The sequence below is a fragment of the Cryptomeria japonica genome, chromosome 10 (genome assembly GCF_030272615.1).
Source record: "Cryptomeria japonica chromosome 10, Sugi_1.0, whole genome shotgun sequence".
In the NCBI taxonomy this organism is placed as follows: Eukaryota; Viridiplantae; Streptophyta; class Pinopsida; order Cupressales; family Cupressaceae; genus Cryptomeria; species Cryptomeria japonica.
Window position 1 is genome coordinate 433,011,038 of NC_081414.1, and position 18,403 is coordinate 433,029,440.

Below are 18,403 nucleotides of genomic sequence, written 5' to 3' on the forward strand. Positions count from 1 at the left end.
ATTCAATAGTCAGCTCCTTGTAAACCATCGCGTCTCTCTGTTTATATTAGACATCGATCATAATATGAAGAATACGCCTTAAGGTAGCGGAACATAATATTAGTTTATATTAACAAACCGTTTCATTTAATGAAACTCCGGAAATATATAGAGGTCGAACATTTGATGGCAAAGTCGGGTTTTGAGGATCCAACCGAAGCTATCCATCAACACATTCTCCTCTAGGGCAATTAGAACTCTAAATTTCCACGAGTTGAAGTTTGACGCACCCTCAAGTCTATCTTGAACTTTGATGCCGTTCACCATCTTGAATCCTTGAGAAACTACCTTAGCGAGTTGGCTTGACTGCTTACACAAATCTGATCGGATCTTTTCTTAAGTCCGCTCTGATACCATGTTAGTTTTTAGATCAGAATTGAAATATAAGCAAAAATGTAACACACAGAACAATGAACACAACAATTTATCCTGGGAAAACCCTCCTACTTGAGGGAGAAAAACCCAGTCATATATCTCTTATATATAGATTAGATGAACAAATTCTGGATACAATTGAGGAGACACTTCTCCTATTAAATGCAACTAATAATGCTGATGCTGAAAGGGAAACTACTACTACTAAGGATTGAATTGTTGCTCTGCTTGTAGGAGCGAACTTATTCAATTGCCTTTTCAGATCATAAATTGGGGGATTTGATCCTCCATATATATGTGTGTTGGGCGCCAATTTCCTAGGTCGGCAAGCAAGGTATAGATGGCCAACAGGATAAATATCTCCTGCGGTTACCTTAAAAAAAATAACATTGGTGTGCTGCTAGGTGATTATCATGAAACTCTCAAATGATCTTTGCCTTCATTTTTGAACTAGGTGTAAAATATATTATGTTTTTATAAAGAATGAGTTCCTCTACCACCTTATATTCCACACTTGGTAAGTTCCCTTCCAGAATATCACTTGCATATGGCTCTTTGGCATATTAACAATGAAAGAGTTCCTCCAATCCGTGAAGATTTCTGTTATGGTGGATAAATATGGTTTGCGAGATAATGCATCTGCTACAATGTTATTCTTCCCCTTTACATATTCTATATCAAAGTTATAGGCTTGGAGTCTGCTAACCCACTTTTGTTGTCGATCATTTAGATCCTTTAGTTTTAGAAAGAATTGTAAACTGTTGTGGTCCGTTTTGACCAAAGTTCCTAGACTCGGACTCAGCTTTGAATCGGCAAGGCTGACTCGGCTCGGACTCGGCAAAATAAGAAAACCCTTGAAATTTAGAGATTTTTAACGATTTAAAACTTGTTTCATACACCCATTATTGAATTAAGCTTAAAGACACTATAACATCATCAAATAGAAGCTAATTTGATCACATACATAAACATACATCCATCACATGCGTAGAAATGTAAATTGTAGCTGAAGGAATTAGAAAACATAGATATATAGAGTTATAAATGTTGTCCAATGTATATAAAATCCATGACTTCAAATGTTCCCGAACATATATGTAACTGTAAAGTGTAAACAAAAACAAGCCTATGGCTCAGGCTCAGGCTCAGCCTCGTCTATCTGCCTCCTAGAAAGGCGTCTAAGGTAGGTCCTAGATGACTAAGTAGCCATAGTCTCTACCTATGATGTGCCAGTCTGAGTAGCCATAGGTGTTGTGCCTAATCGTGTTCTATCCTCCTCCTCCTCTGCCATAGTCACAGCCTTAGCCTCTCTATCTGCCTGGCCAATCTCTTTTAGGGTTATAAGAAAGGGAAATGGCAAAAAAAATCATTAAAAAATGTTATGTTTTTTTTGTTTTTTTGATTGCACTTTTTAAAGTGACGTCGGTTGGGTCACAACCCTCGAACTTGGCGAGTCAGGCGAGTCACGCCCCCTGACCCATCCGAGCCCGGGTCAGGGTCACCGTGACCCAGCAGGGGTCACCCGGCCCGCTGACTCGCGTGACTCGCCGCGAGTCATTGAACTTTGGTTTTGACCATGAATTTACCACAAACCAAATATTGTCTGAATTTTTCTAAAGCATGCATAGTGGCCAACATTTCTTTATCATAAATAGAGTAGAGCCTTTCAGTTGTAGTGAGTTTACAACTTTCAAAAGCAATTGGGTGCTTATTTTGCATGAGAATTGCTCCAATACCCTCTTCAGATGCATCACATTGCAATTCAAATGGGATGGTGAAGTCGAGAATGGCTAGATTAGGACATGAATTCATTATCTTTTTAAGATCCTCAAAGGCTTGTTGGGCTGTTTCGCTCCCAACAAAACCTCCCTTTTTGGTAAGTCTGTGAGGGGAGCTGCAATTTTCGAAATTCCTTTCACAAATCTTCAATAATAACTACAGAAGCCTCCGAATCCCCTTAAATGAGTTAGGGTTCTTGTTTTAGGCCATTCTTTAATAGCCTTGATTTTTTCTGTCTACGCTAACTCCCTGTTCATTGATTTTGTGGCCTAAATAGAGAATTTTCTTCAACCCAAATTCACATTTTGAAGCTTTGGCATACAATAACTCTTGCTCCAAGACTTCTAATACCTCATCAATGTGCTTAAGATGATTCTCCCATGTCTTGCTGTAAGTGAGGGTGTCATCAACAAATATTAGTAAGAATTTCCTGAGTTGCTTCCTAAAGGTATGGTTCATACAAGATTGAAATGTTGCTGGAGCATTTGTTAATCCAAGGGTAGGACCAAAAACTCAAAATGTCCACATTTGAATGCTGTTTTTGGAATATCCTCTTCTCTCATCCTGACTTGGTGATAGCCTAATCGCAAGTCAATCTCGGAGAAATATTTGGCTCCATGGAGTTCATCAATGAGTTCGTCCACTCTAGGGATAGGATATCGATTCTTAATAGTTTTCTTATTTATGGCTCAGTAGTCTATATGCATCCTCATTGTACTGACTGATGATGTGAATGGGCTTGAACTTGGTCGAATGTAGCCCATTTCCAAAAGTTCATTAATAGTTTTCTCTGTCTCCTCAAATTTTTGTGAATACCTATAGGGAGTAGTAATTACAAGTTGTGCTCCTTTTTCCAACTCTATAATGTGTTCAAACCCTCTTTTGGGGGGTAACCTTGGAGGAATATCATCAAAAACCTTTTTATGCTTTTTAAGGATGGGCTGTATATCAATGTGTATGTCTTTGCTTCGTGGGGTAGATTTGTCAAGGACCGTACACTGAGCTGCCCATTCTCCTTGTCCCCTACTAAAAATTCTCTCCATCCTTTTGCAAAAAACTACTTTTGGTTCCATTAGGTAAACCCTTCAATGTAACTTCTTTTCCCTCATGCTGAAAGCGGATTGTTAAGTTGGGAAGATCAGTCATGTAACATCCCAAAGAGTCTATCCAAGGAGTGCCTAGGATTACATCAGCATCTAAGGGTACGGCATAAAATCTTCCTTAATGGGATGTATTTCTAGTTGTGGAACTATTTTGTTGCATTGAACCATGTCTGCGGTAGTCGTTGCTGCTGTAAACCCTTTAAAGTATTCAGTTTTTAACTTCCTTCTTGCCACTAACCTTTCATTTATGAAATTGTGGGATGCCCCACTATCCACAAGGGCGATAACTCTTTGCCCTTAGTGTACTTTTGATGCAGAATAGCTGATGTTTGGAAGTTTGAGTGATGGCAGCTAAGGTTACATGTTCATCTTCCTAAGACCTAACTCTTTTGTTAGCATTTTCCTCAATTTCTTCATCGGTGGTTGTCTCTATCCTTTGGGCTCGACCCATCTTGCCACATTTATGCCCTGGTTCCCATTCTTCCCTTCCCATTCTTCCCTACAAGCATAACATAATTTTTTCTTCTTATGGCATAAGTGACCATGCTTCCAAGGTTCCTTACATGTGTAGCATAGGTTCTTTTCCCTGAGTTCCCTGCATTCTTCCTTGGAGGGAAGGTTTTGTGAACTTCATTTTTTTTGTGGAAAGGTTTTTTATGATTATTTGGGGTCTTGTTACTTGCTGATGAGGATTCTAGTCTCAAAGCTTTTTCAATGGCATCTTCAATAGATATTGGGTTAAGAGCACTTACCAACCCTCTAAGTGAATCTTTTAATCTCTCCACAAATAGATAGGTGAGCCTATCTTCCTCTATGCCTGAAACTCGGACTGAGATTCTTTGAAATTCAGTTATGTAACTTTCTATTGTTCCCTGTTGTTTCAGCTTAGTTAGTCTTTTAAAGTCTTCTTGGGGATGTTTCCTATCAAAACTCTTAATAAGTTTTTGTGAGAATTCTTCATAGGAGGTTATATTTTGGTGCTCTTGGGTGTGAATTCCATGATGCCACCATTTGTGGGCTAATCCTTCCAAATGTAGGATAGCAATTTGGATTGCATCTTCTTCGGTCATTGGGCTGAGGGTAAAATAGGTGTTTAGCTTTTGCAACCAAGCATGGGCAGTGATTTTTTCTGATCCATCAAAGTTCGGGAGTGTTACTTTATTCACTTTGTGTCTCAAATCTTTATTTGGTTGTCTCTCTTCTTTCCTAGGTACCTCATTTCTCTTGGCTCACAAAACTTCTTAAATGTTAAAGTTCCTTAATCTCTGGTTCAAGATTTACATAAGTTCTAGCAATATCTTCAGTACTATTTGTAGATGGGTTACTTTCTTCTTCTACCCTTGGTATTTCTTCCCTAGGTAGGAAGGGAGGTTTGGGTACCCTAGGTGTAGATGATCCATTATTTTCTGAATGATTTGAACTTGTATCTCTCACATTTGCGGAATTGTTCTTAAGGCCATTGATTGAATTTCCCATGTTTTGCAAAGCTTGGAGGAGTGCTTGATTTGTTTTTTCAATTCTTTCATTTTGACTTATGAGGGTCTGGTTAGTTTGTTCCATGAAGGTTCTCATTTCATTGGCAATTTGTTCACTCATAGTGGATGTAGCTCTCCTTGTTCGGTAAGTTTGCATTAACTACTCTTCACAGGATGGCAGGATTATGCTCGGATACCAATTGTAATGCCCCCTATTTGTAGGCTGTCAATTCCCAAAGGGAAACATACATTACTACTTATCATGCTACATTAATTGTCAAATTAAATAACTAGGTTGCTCATAGTACAGTAGGTATTGTCCTTATTCAGGCCCAACCTTAATCTCCTTCTGATTTCCTAGTCCTGGATGGGAGACTTGCTTGTCTAGGGCGCAATGATACCATCTCTAATGCAGCCCAGATTACCGGAACCTCAGTCCATCCACCCTTGGGGCCTACAGCCCAGATTTCATGAGCCCGAGTTCTTTCATCCTTGGGGCTCATCTATCATGAGTTGGTATTACTTTGCCTCTCCCTAACAGCATCACACCACTTTTCAGACAAAAAAAATCAGAACTGGTTAAGGCATAGGTTTGTAACAGGCCAATATCTTTTGTATTAGGTCAACGTTTTAATGGGAGAATTCAAACATATATATATTTAAATAATTATCTTACAGTTGTGAAATACTAATTGAACAACTTAGATGCTTATTGCAGTTATAATGGAAACAAGAGTATTATAATTCAGGTCAGACAAGATAGACAGTATCTGCTGCTTACCACAATGGAAACTTTAGTTCTGCTCAGACTCAGGTCTGATTTCCTTGTTTCTATCTTCCGTGTCCTCCTTTGTATGAGACTATATATATATATATATATATTCATATTCCTCACCATCGAATGGTTGTGTCTCCTTGGAAGCTTAGAGACAAGTCCATTCTTCATGTGTCCCCTCATAACCAATTGGTGGTATTTGTTAATTATATAGAATCATTACCTTTGTCAATATCGTTCCTTTTGGATAAGAGTTATCTCATTAATAAATAAGTACTTATTAATGCATTAGTTGGGATGTAGATATCGGTTCTGAGTTTGTATTAACTATTTAATCAGCCAGATATGATTATCTCTTCCAAATATTTCTAAATTAAATTAAATAAATAAACGTTTAGAGATAGACCAAATATATATAAATGAATTATTACTAATCAAATATTATTATATTAAATTGGTACGGGGACATGACAGCAAATAAAATATCTTTGTTTCAATACTTCAGGTGAAAGCAAATGCTAGGAGAGGTAGTGGGGCATTCATCTTGTTCCAGTGTTCAATTATAATTTTTTGATTTGCTTGAAAAATGTTCTAGAAAAGTCTTGCTCCTTTGTTGGTGTCATATGTTGTATTTTTTGTCATGAAGTCATTGTTGTCATACTCGAGATGGTCTCAGTGAAATGCAATAAATGCCCCACATGAGTGCTATAATCTTTGTCTAAAGCCAATACTCAATCTTTTGGGACATCTTTATTAGACTGTCTCCATACATTCCAGAAGTTGTTGATTACTATGTGGCTCATGCCTTACACGCTTTAACAAGTCATTTCAATTTATTGTGCGAGGCAAATTAAGTCTCTAGAACATAATATCATGTTAAAAAAATTAAAGCAAATTAAATGAATTCCAAGTTAAATTATCTTTTTGGATCTTTTTTGGACCATTGTAGAAATAGACACCAAAATAGATGATAATATTACTGCTCATAAAGATGATTTTACATTGATATGCTTTGGCTTCTAAACCCTGTGGTTTCCCATGCAAATTTCTTCCATCCAATCAACTACCACAAAACTAGCATTTGATTTATTTTTATTCTGACAATTATTATTTACTACATTAAGATATATACCAACAGTGCCCCCATTATTATATTATAACCAAACAAAATCACATATTCATCTGAAACTTCTCTTTGAAAATGGTTTTTGGATTAGGTTAATCTCCATCAAGCTACCTCAGGACCCTTGTAAAGGTGTGGCTCTTGAGCTGAATTCTCGAGTTCTTAGATTTCATCTCCTCGAACTCTCTCGAATTACAAATCTCTTCAATTGTTGGACAACTATTCATGCTGTACTACATCATTAGTGCTCCATCAAGTTGTTTCATGACCGTCATACAAGGGTATAAATTTTGAGATCCACAAATTCATGAACTATCTGGGCAGCCAACCATATTAAGCTTCCTTTACACTAGATCCTTTCCTATCTTCAAAGTGTGAACTTCTATGCTTAACTATCTACACTTACGAAATTGCTAAGCTCCTCCTTGCTCTAAGAAGGGACATAAATGAAGAACTAGTGCTTCTCTTGCAAAGTACTATCTCTAAGCAAGAATCTAGCTGCAAATGGAGAAATTCCTCCAACCTCTGATGTCTACTAGCCTCATCTTTGGTGTGCTCACACTCTCTTTGCCTAATGTCACATGTGAGGCTTTGAAAGCCCCATTAGGTGTAGCATGGTTGGCCCCAAGAGGACTAGTGTTACATGATGCATAGCAAAAAGAGATAATTCAAAATCCCTTATTTCTCCATTTAAATTCAAATAGAAAATGTACAACTTCCCTCTTTCAGTAATTAAAAAAAAATCTGATTACCTATTTTAAATTTTTATCAACTCAAATAGCCACAACACTTCTCTCTATCACTCGTAGTTAGAAACTCATCAGTGTGATTAAAGATATAAAACAAGAAAGCTTAAAAGCAGTGTTAACCCTCTTTTATGAGCTAACCATTCCTATGCTGCCTAACAATCAAATAGTTGACATTGGATTACCCAATAAATCTTTATCCATACACGTCTTCAGCAACACTTCTGTTTCTCCAAACTTGGATTACCTCCATCTAGCAGTGAAAAGGTTGGTGGCAGTGATATGTTAGGCCCTCAATAATTTCTATTAAATCATACCTCTTTTGATAGAAATGTTGCATTCTTCAATGAATGAGCGAAGGCATATCAACTCTGAGAAGCACACAGGAAATACTGAGGGGGGAGTGAATCAGTATTTCAGAATTTTTCAAATTTTAAATGCATGCAACCATATGAAACATAAAGAAAACAACCATCAAAATACAAACACCAGGATTTCTCGTGGAAAACCCTTTCAGGTAAAAAAACCACGGCATCAAATGTCTTTCATTAACATAAATGGGTACCAACTCAGGGATACAAAAGTGAGTTTCAACTCACAGAGGGCACCAACCCTTCCAAAACTCAAACTTCTCAAATTTGAAGCACCAACTTCACACACCAGAAGCAACAAATCAGAAGCACCAACTCTGTTCTTTCAGAAAATCACTCTCGATACTAGCTGATTAATACTGCTCAGAATTATAATTTTAATCACTCTACAGTTTACAGGTATTAGCAAACTGAATAGATTTCTTCAAAGACCACACACGAACAAACTGAAACAAACTTCTTAATGCATCATCCAAGCAACTATCGAAGGTTCGAAAAATCACTCTTAACCAAGGCCAACACTCTAACTGTTATATCGGTCATGGTGACATCAAGGCAAAATGGCCTCCACTGAAATCGTGCCAATACATTGTCATCCTTCTCAAGAACAATCGATTCCTTGCTTCTTTCTCCTTTACGACACAACTACATTAAAAAATAAGACAAAAAATCTTTTAAAAAAATCAAAAAATCTCACATACCTCTTTGGAATCATTTTTAATAACAAAAGAGTTTTTCTTTGTTTAATGTGTTTTCAGACTACTGAAGATTTGCAACACCTCTTCCACAATATAGGCATACTCATAATTTTTAAAAACAAAATGACTCCCATACAGTCCGTTCCAAACAGAAACGATACATGCCAAGGAAATCACATTTCCTCTGACTAAGTCATGCAACAACCCAAGAAAAGTATCCATTCAACTCGACACCTGTGCGTTACACATTTATTCTCCAAAAATCGCACATAGAAGTCAAAAACATTCCACAGCTCAAAAACGCCCAGTTAATTAACACACTACTGTCTTCATAAAGTCAATTCCACATGATAATATTTGATTCACACTTGTACACCTCTCATTTTATTTAAAACGCATAGGTTTCTTTTGAATCAATCTGACCACCACGACTACACCACAACAACAACAATTAATAACCAAGTCTGAACCGCATCCCCATGTCTTCAATAACTCTTCCGCCTCAACAATGATAATATTCCTCAAGGAAAACATTGCGATAGTCTCCCATAGTTCTGCCATGCCGTCAGAAATGAATCCCAAAAAGATTTTCTAATTAACTCTCCAACATAAAAATTCTGGCTACCATAAACAAATTTATCAAATAAAAAGATTATCAATATCAAAACTCATATTAAAAGTTCTTTTGTCAATTCGAAGATGACATCGCATATGATTGACATTTAGCACAACAAGCAGACAAGTAATCAGTTGAGGTAGACAAGGAGCCAGGTGAAGCAGAGACATAGGCAGCTGAAGTAGACATCCACACAGCTCAAGAAACCAAGAAATCTGCTGAACCAACCAACTAAGCACCTCAACCAACCAAGCAGGTCGCTCAAGTAGGCAACCAAGCAGCTGAAGCAAGCATGTAAGCAGCTGGAGCACACAACCAAGCACCCAAACACGTCAACCAACCAAGCAAGCAGCTGGAGCTAGCAACCGGACAGCTCAAGATGCTCAACCAAAAAAACTCCTTGAAATCAATGACAATCTACAACTAACTCTTCATTCTTGTGTGGTATTATTGTAATAAACAAGAGCTTGTAGGTGACACTCTAACACAACTACTATAGTTGCGAATGCTTATCCTTCATTTGACTATAGCAAATGCTCAAACAAACATAATATTTACCTACCCCAAATTCTTCATATGCTCCTAGGATTCTGAACAGATTTTAGGAAAATATAAAGCTAAACATTAACTCCACATTTTCTAAAAGCTCTTCATAATGTGTCAACAAAGTGTCCTTGCTCTGATACCATATTTAAAAATGGTAGAGCATACAAATCTCAGAGTCTGGATTACACTATTTTAGAAATAGACATCAAAACGTATTATACTATTACTAATTCGGATGATTTTACATTGATATGTAAGCACGTGGTTTCCCATACAAAACTTCTTCATCCAGCTTAGTACCACAAAACTAACATTTGATTTATTTTTATACTAACGATTATTAATTATATTTAACTATCTGACCTATATTTACTATATTTAATATTAAGATGTAATAATCCAACAAATTTTAATTTTAAAAAACAGAGTAGATGATGTGTTAGCATTTTAATACACAATTTTTGCTTTGACACAAATAGGGTAGTGTGTATAGTAAAGAGTTCTTCAAATTATTAAGGGAAGCTACTTCAGTATAGAATTTAAGAATTTGAGAGTATATAATACAAACAAAATTAATAAAAACTTGTGTTTTTAACTATGTTGCAGTGTTCGCCCCCCTAGACCCCTGGTATTGGTCCGGTCCAGTCTTAGTCTGGGGTCTTGGTCTGGTCCGCCTGTGGTCCGGACAGGGTCTGTGATTCACAGGTCTGGTTCAGACCAGGTCGAACCCAAGAGGACCCAAGTCGAACCCAAGAGGACCCAGGTCGAACCCAAGGGTCTGATGGCCCAAAAATGGTGTTTTTTTCGCGAAATTTAATTTTTTTATAAATCCACCACATAAAAAATTAAAATATAACCCTAAAAGTGAGTTTTAAAACATTAAGTTGTTCATTTCACACAAGCAACATGACTACAAGCAAGGGGAAAGTTGAAACAATGATACTTGAATATTTTGTCATTTTGATATTAAACTTGATGTATATGATGCTGTTATGGTATGATCATGATGCTATGATTACAAGTTTATGTTGGTTTTGTTGTTTATATGATGCTATGTGACATATATATATATATATATATATATATATATGTTTTTGTACTAATGAAACCAAACGAACCCAAACCCCCTTTCAAAATTTTGCCGTACCGGCATACCGGTTCTTCGAACCCGAACCGGCAACTTAGGTTTTTAATGATATTAGATTTCCACAATCCATAGTGTCAAATCTGCTGATAATTGTTGTTTCTGGATTCTATTGTGTGAGCATTTTTGCTCATGCATGTCTTTTTGTTCTCTTGATGTAGAGCACAAATTGTTTTCAGAATATCTGCATTAGATAAAAAGTTCTTTTATGTGTAAAAGGTATCTATTGCAGAAGCTAAGTAGACAGAACTAGAAGATGTTTATGATTTCGATTAAATGCAGAAATTGAAAAATTGTAAATGGGACAAGATAGGATTTGGTGAATAGATACAAACGTAAAGCCAAATTATGAATTAAATACAAGGATTGTGTATGAATCTACAACACTTATTCCAATGATTTCAACAATACAAATCTTCTTATATTATTGGAAACATTTAACTCACAACATGAACAAATTTAAAGACAATAACTTGTGGACAACAATTTTAGCAATAAGCATACTTGAAAATTACTATTAGTCATCTAAGTGCTAAACACTTATTTAAATTGTTTACAAGGCAATTGCATGAAAAAAATGAGGAATTTAATTCACACCTATGGACACATGATGTGAAGTGTTGTGGCAATACTCTTCGAGTCAGAGCCATTGGATTAATGCCTTTTAATGCTTTGCTACATAATTCCTTAAATGTCCCTCAATATACCTATTCACTGTTTTTGTTTGTCTATCTATTTGAGCGTGATAGTGTTAGGAATCAACTTTGTACTTGTCAATCAAACGAGCCCAGATAAACTAGGGGATCCACTATTTATGTCATTCACCATGTTCCTAGGTAATCAATGAAGTTTAAACGCCACTTTGGAAAACAAAACAGCCACTCTTGGTGCGTTGAACTCTAAGGATAGAGCAAAAAAATGAGCATATTTAGCGGGTACGTCAACTACAACATAGGTACAAGCTAATTTGCAAGGTTTGAGTACGTGTTCATGTTTGGCAACAATAAAATTTTGGATGAAATTTGGGAAGGGGAAAAAATCGACAAAAAATTCAGTATAAAATTCATCTTAGATAAATTCAATTTTGTTTTAAAAATATTAGTAATATATCCACAAAATTATTAAAATAGTTTAACATTGGTAAATAACTAAGTTTGAGTAAATCGATATATTTTTTTAGGCTTTCCCAAGGTATTGGTAAAGGCTTGTGTGTTATATAATATAATATAATATTTATATATATTATTTTAAAATATTCATATTTTTTATTATTAAAATAAATAGTATACATAGAAATAAAAAAATATGTTATATATAAACTAATATTAAAAATTAATAAAACACAAGACAAGGAAATAATATAAAAAATATGTAAAAGATAATATACTAAATATTATATATATTAAAATATATGAATATAATATATTCTATACAATATAAATATGTAATTCTAAACTATAAATAAATAATATTATAAATGTATAAAAACATAATATACAATAAATAATATTAAGAACATATTAAACGGGTAGAGTAGGCGACAAAAGGGAAGCATCTTCTCGATTTGTAGTTGTGGGTGGGAGGCTATAGATTGGAAGATTCAAATTGTTAATTGGAATCCAGCTCGGGTGGGAGGGAATAGTGGTAATCCCCTAGCCTTCTCCCCTCTCACCCACCTCAAATCCCCTACCTCTCATTGCAACCCCCCAACTCCGTTGTTGTGTTGCTCGCCTCATCTCAATCATTTGGCCATAGCGTCTCCCAACTAAAATATGAAATCTTGACATCAACAAAAATATGAAAGTACAATGCAATATCAGCACAATGGTAATCCTTTGATGGAATTACTTCTTTGGAATGGAGGGTTTTTGTCTTCAATTCCATTTGGCAATAGGGTTTTTGCTTTAAGAAAAAGAAATGGACACAATGCTCTAATTCAAAAACAATAGATTTTTAGATAAAATGGTGGAAATTTGCAAATGAGCCTTCAATCCCTAGTAGTAGATTTCTAGGAAATTAAAATTAAAACTAAGAAATTAAAATTAAAATATTTTCTTTTTCTGTCCCAAAAATCTAATTTTAAATTAACATTAGTAACTTCACCCAAAAGTAATTAAAGTAAAGCTAAGAGTTACAAAAGCCTTATTGTACTCCTTTTAGGTGGCTTGGGAATTAAAGTTGGCTTTTACAATGCTAACTAAAATTACAATAAGTACAACCTTAATTATTATTAGATTAATTTCTCTAACTCTACCCATTAACCCATGGGAAATTAGAAAATAGGTTAAGGGATTATGTTACACACCTAGGATTGAAAAGGGGAAATGATAGGAACCCTCGCTAAAAATTGTTAAGGAGAACATAGAGAAGTTGAAAATCGTTGAGATTTTATCATTTTTCACTCTTCCATTCACATTCATTGAAGATAATTAGGATGCAATGAAAAGTAATTTTGAGCAGCTAGTCATGACCCAAGTAGGAGGATCTGTCTTTAATGTTAAGCAATGAGGGTGACTTGATGAAGACTGTCGTTAGAATTGCACCATGTAGACCAAGTTGCCTAAATATTAGATATTGTTTGAGAAGAGTAAAAGCTTTGTTCAGTGGCAATTAGATAAAGAAGAGAACAACACATAAGTCTCCACTCGTTGAATTCAAAGAAATTTTAGATGAGTTTGACTTCCAAGGGAAAATAGAGAACCTACCATCTCTTGAGTGTTTAAATATTTCAAATTCAATTACAAAATTAGAAGTTGATGTTTTGAATATTTTTTTTAATACTATTTTCCTTTTTGACTTGTGCTTATATTTGAGCAAAGACGAGAGCCTATTTTAAGTTAATTATATTTATTTAATTATTTTAGCATTAGTTGTTTTTTAAGTAATTTATTTTTTTAGATAGTGATTAGATTGCTTTAAAGCAAAGTTTTATTGGAAATATTATGTTATTATTTTATTTTCAATAGCTATTTTTTGAGAATTTATTAAATAAGCTATGTTACCTGGGGATGCATCCCCGTGATAAAATCCTCCATCCCCGTACCGGGGATGTTTCGAGGACTTGGGGACAGCAGTTATTCTCAAAGGGAAACCCCCCCCCCCCCCCTCCATCCCCAATATGGTTGGGAATGTCTGTGACATCCCCTAACCATCCCGGGGACGGCTAGCCGTCTCCCTTTTCCCAGCACATTTAAAAAAAAAGAAGACTCAAATGTTAAAAAAAAACATTTTTTAATTTTATTATAGGGCTGTAAAACTGGATTTTCACTAATATGACGGGTAAACATGTCTGAATCACTTCCAAAAGTACTTTAGAATAATGAGCGGTTTAATAAATTTCACAAACACTTAGGACTCGGTAGTGCATAAAAAAGTGGTTGAAGGTCTGCAATATTGGACTTCTCACTGATATGAAAGGTAAACAGATCTGAATCATAGCCAAAAGCACTCAGAAATATGAATAACAGCTTGGTAACGAATTTCACGAACACCCAAAACTTTGTAGTTTATAAAGAAGCAGTTGTAGGTCATAATAGTAATGGGAGACTGTCAAAATATCCTCCAACCAGAAAGAAACAATGAACTACATGCAAACAAGTGCTGGCATATTGACAATGAATTTTCAATTATGAATGCATATTGAGTATTGACAATGAATTCTGATTTATGAATGGATATTGAGTAACGACAATGAATCCATGTTTTCATATGAATATAATGTATATATACATGCTTTATCTATTTTTCATATAAACATTTAAAATTTCCCTATATATTTTAAATTTTCCCTATATTTATATAGCTGTCCCCCATTGTCCCCAAAATTGGCAAAAAAATTTGCCATCCCACAAACTTGTCCTGCCATCCCCTGCTGTCCCTGTCCCTGTCCCAGAAACTCGGGGTAACATAGTAAGTGTTTTAAGCTTAAAAGATTGTAATGAGAGTTTATGCAAGATTTCTATTGTAGAAGATTTCATTCAAACTATGAAGTCAAATCATTGTGTTTTATTGTGAGATTTGAAAATACGTAATAAGGAAATTTGTGTTCAACTTTGCCTAGCACTTGTTTTCTTTCTCTCATATGCTTTGATGAATTGCTGCCTTCAAATATTGCACTACATTTCATATTGTTAGTAGAGTGTTTCTCTTGTTTAATCAATCTTGTTGTCGATATGAATTCATTGGTCTCTGTTTTAATCAATGATTACTATAATTTTCAGTTTATATTGTTGTTTAACTGCATTCAAAAAAATTCCCTCACGGTAAGATGAGAACTTCTCAAGTCTTGTGTCTTGACTTCTGAGATTAGAAGGATGGGTCTAGATTTCTTCCCAATATTTCATTTCCATGGAAAACGCTAGACGATAAAATTGTACAGTATGCATAAGTAGAAAATTTGTTTATTGTTTAGATTTTAACAGGGAGCTTCCCATGCAAAAGAGGAATTTCCTCACATACTATTCTAGTTTGAGTTTTTCTAAAGGGGACAAATTAAAATGCTAACATAGGTCAGTCAATTATTATTTTTTTTAACAAAAAACTTACTTTCATCTAGCAAGGTGTGTCTCCTCAATTAGATGTGCACTCGACAATGGGGTTACATTTTGACTATGAAACTCACTTTGTCTTTCATTAACCTCCACTCTTTGCGTTGATGAAATATATTTCATCTCTTCATTGATATCATTCTTTTCCTTTTTGAAGCATTTGAAAGTTCTTTCCATTTTCCTTGCATTAAGGAAAAGAAAAAGACAACAAAAACAACATAGACCAATAACTAAAAACATGGAAATACAGTTGTTTAAATGGACGAAAAGATGGAGTTTGGCTTTGAAACTTAACACAAATTTTTTATCTGGGTGCAACACGAATCACATCTGGGGGTGACAAACATCAAAATGGGCGCAAGACATGGAAAAAGGATAAGTGTGCTCAAACCCTGAATCTTTACCCAATCCAACAACTTAGATCTTTCTTGATTTCACTAATATCATCTCGCTAAAATTACTAAGAAAAATTAATATACCAACAAATCTGCTTTGAATTAGTGTATATATATGTATATATATCAGACTTAATCGAAGGGGAAAAAAAAGCTATAGCAGCGTACCTAATTCCTGAATCTAAACTTGATCCACTTACGTTAATCTTTCTTGATTCCGTCAGTCATTTCTATAAAATTAGTCAAGCCAATGGGAAAATTAAAATACCATCGATTCTACTCTAAAACAATCACCCCTTTGCCTTAACCTCTTTCAATTTATGCAGGTCTGATTATTTATGTTACAGGATATTGTTATATTGTATGCTTATCATCGTTTATTGACCTGTGTATTGTCTATACCTATAGACCTTTGCTTATTGCAGCATTCACCGACGACCATGTGTACTTTCCTTTTAGTGTACATTTACAGAGGCTTTCTGCCTTTGCTTATTTGGAGGTTAACTTATTAAAGGATAAATAAATATAAAACAATAATGAAACTGAAAATTCTATATAACAAACACTAGAAGGTCTATAAAACTTAAAATTATTCTATTGCTTTCATTTTCTATTGCATTTTTAAAATACATATTTTTTTATATTAAAAGCTGCGAGAACAAGGGCGCTGACCCTTGACACAACCCAAAGGCTATCAATACCGCATTCACGGCAAAAAAATCAAAACAGAATACAAAACAGCATTGTTATATATATAGATTTATGAATATAATTGAAATCTACAACTATCCATAAACAAATAACTAATTACATTAACTAATGTTCATGGTCATATCTTAGAGCAAACAGTATGGACTTCCTTGACGATATTCACCTTTTTCATGTGATTCTGTGTGTATATATGTGAAAATCATGATTTGAGATGTTATATTTGCCTTTAAAATTTGAGAATAAATCTAAATCATTTTAAATGCTCATTCTAACTCTTAATGATAATCGCTGTTAGGGGTGGTGGTGGGGGAGGCAAGAGCTGGCATCATGAGGGCAGGGCATCAAAGAAGCTAAACTCAATCCATGACTATATTGCCTGTGCTAAATTTCTCATCGAACAGAAATATGTGCACCATAGTAAGCTCGCTGCTTGGGGATATGGTGCAGGTGGACTTTTAGTTGGTGCAGCCATTAATATCTACCCGGACTTATTTTGTGCTGCAGTTTTGAAGGTAAACATCAAAGCACCTAGATCTATTGTGTTGGCATGCTCGTTACTGTCTAATTTGTACAATGCTTTGTCCTCTGATTAGCGTGTAAAGTAAAATAACTAATGAAAAAAAGTAAAATATCTAATGAAATTAGAGTTTGTGTTTAATTCTGATGTTTTTTGTTTGTTTTGCAGTATCCTTTTTTTGATGCCGTCAGCTCACTGTTGAATACGATCATACCACTTAGACATTATAATTTTAGACACATTGATTATGAGGAGTTTGGGGATCCGACAAATCCCAGAGATTTTGAAAATATTCTTAGTTTTTCTCCATACGAAAATATTCAGAGAGATGTAACTTATCCTGCAGTTCTCATAACATCAACTTTGAAAACAGTAAGGTAAGCTCTTTCAAAATTTTATGCATATTGAGAAATTTCATTCAGCAACCTTGGAGGCCAAATTCATGGATTTGTGCTCATTCTCTCGAAACTTTAGAAAAAGCAATTTCCTTTATACTGCTAGTCGGTTGCCCATTTTAAGTTTTATAATAGAATGTGAAGAATATAGCGAATTCAACAATTAACGATTCTTCCCTTTGTTTAAAGATCTTTAAGAAATGTTCATCCATGTGCTGATATGCACTCAGTGATATGAATATCAGGTTTGGATACTGGCAAGCTGTCAAATGGATTGCTAAAGTTCGAGAGTATACAAACAAGGTTCCTTCACGCCCAGTATTACTTAATATAAATATGGATTTCGTAGAGGACAACCGATATCTGCATTGCAAGACTACAGCTTTGGAGCACGCTTTTTTGGTCAAAATGACGAACACTCCATCAAATATGAGCAATCAAGATGAAGAAAACTGAAGACTTATAAAATTGTACCAAACTTTACGGCCAAAAGCAAATATAAAATAGCTGGCCATTTAAGCTTAGTATCTAGTGGAACCCGAAATGGACTTGTGATTCCATCAATATCTTATTTCTGGTTCTACATAAATTTTGATGTTCTTAATGGCAAAGGTCGGTTTCAAAAGGATCTCTACGAATAAGTAAATGTACAGCAGGTGTTTTACTTTGCATTTGTCATTTTCACTAAAATACAGCCCGACTCAGATTAAAATATCCATTTGCAACTTCTTAGGCAAGTATTGGCAACGGTCCAGGCCACGCCTATCTAATTAAATTTAAAATATTTTGATCTTCTACATTGATATCTGTCTAGTTGTTCATAAATATTGTAGACTTATATTGCACTATTTCTATCAGAGTTTGTGCTCATTTTTATGGTGTAATCGAACTCTTCTGATTATGGTATCCGATAAAATGCCCATGGCCTATTTTATGATAATGCTCCAAAAAGTGTGTTAAAAGTGCCATTGAAGACGCTAATTGACTTATTTCTTGGTTGAACTATTCCCTATAAGTGCTTCCTCGGTTTCATTAAGAGGACAATGGT

At 34.9% G+C, this 18,403-nt stretch overlaps 1 protein-coding gene across 2 annotated transcripts in view; it reads left to right on the plus strand.

The window, feature by feature from the left end:
* The window catches only part of LOC131067560 (uncharacterized), a 213,518-nt gene extending 195,360 nt beyond the window's left edge, over window positions 1–18,158 (plus strand). For both annotated transcript variants that reach the window (XM_059213045.1, XM_058002637.2), the window contains 3 exons: window positions 16,739–16,955; window positions 17,129–17,337; window positions 17,601–18,158. In XM_059213045.1, the coding sequence (XP_059069028.1) occupies window positions 16,739–16,955; window positions 17,129–17,337; window positions 17,601–17,811 (637 nt within the window). In that variant the 3' untranslated portion in view covers window positions 17,812–18,158. The remainder of the gene's footprint in view (window positions 1–16,738; window positions 16,956–17,128; window positions 17,338–17,600) is intronic.
* The last annotated feature ends 245 nt before the right edge of the window (window positions 18,159–18,403 follow it).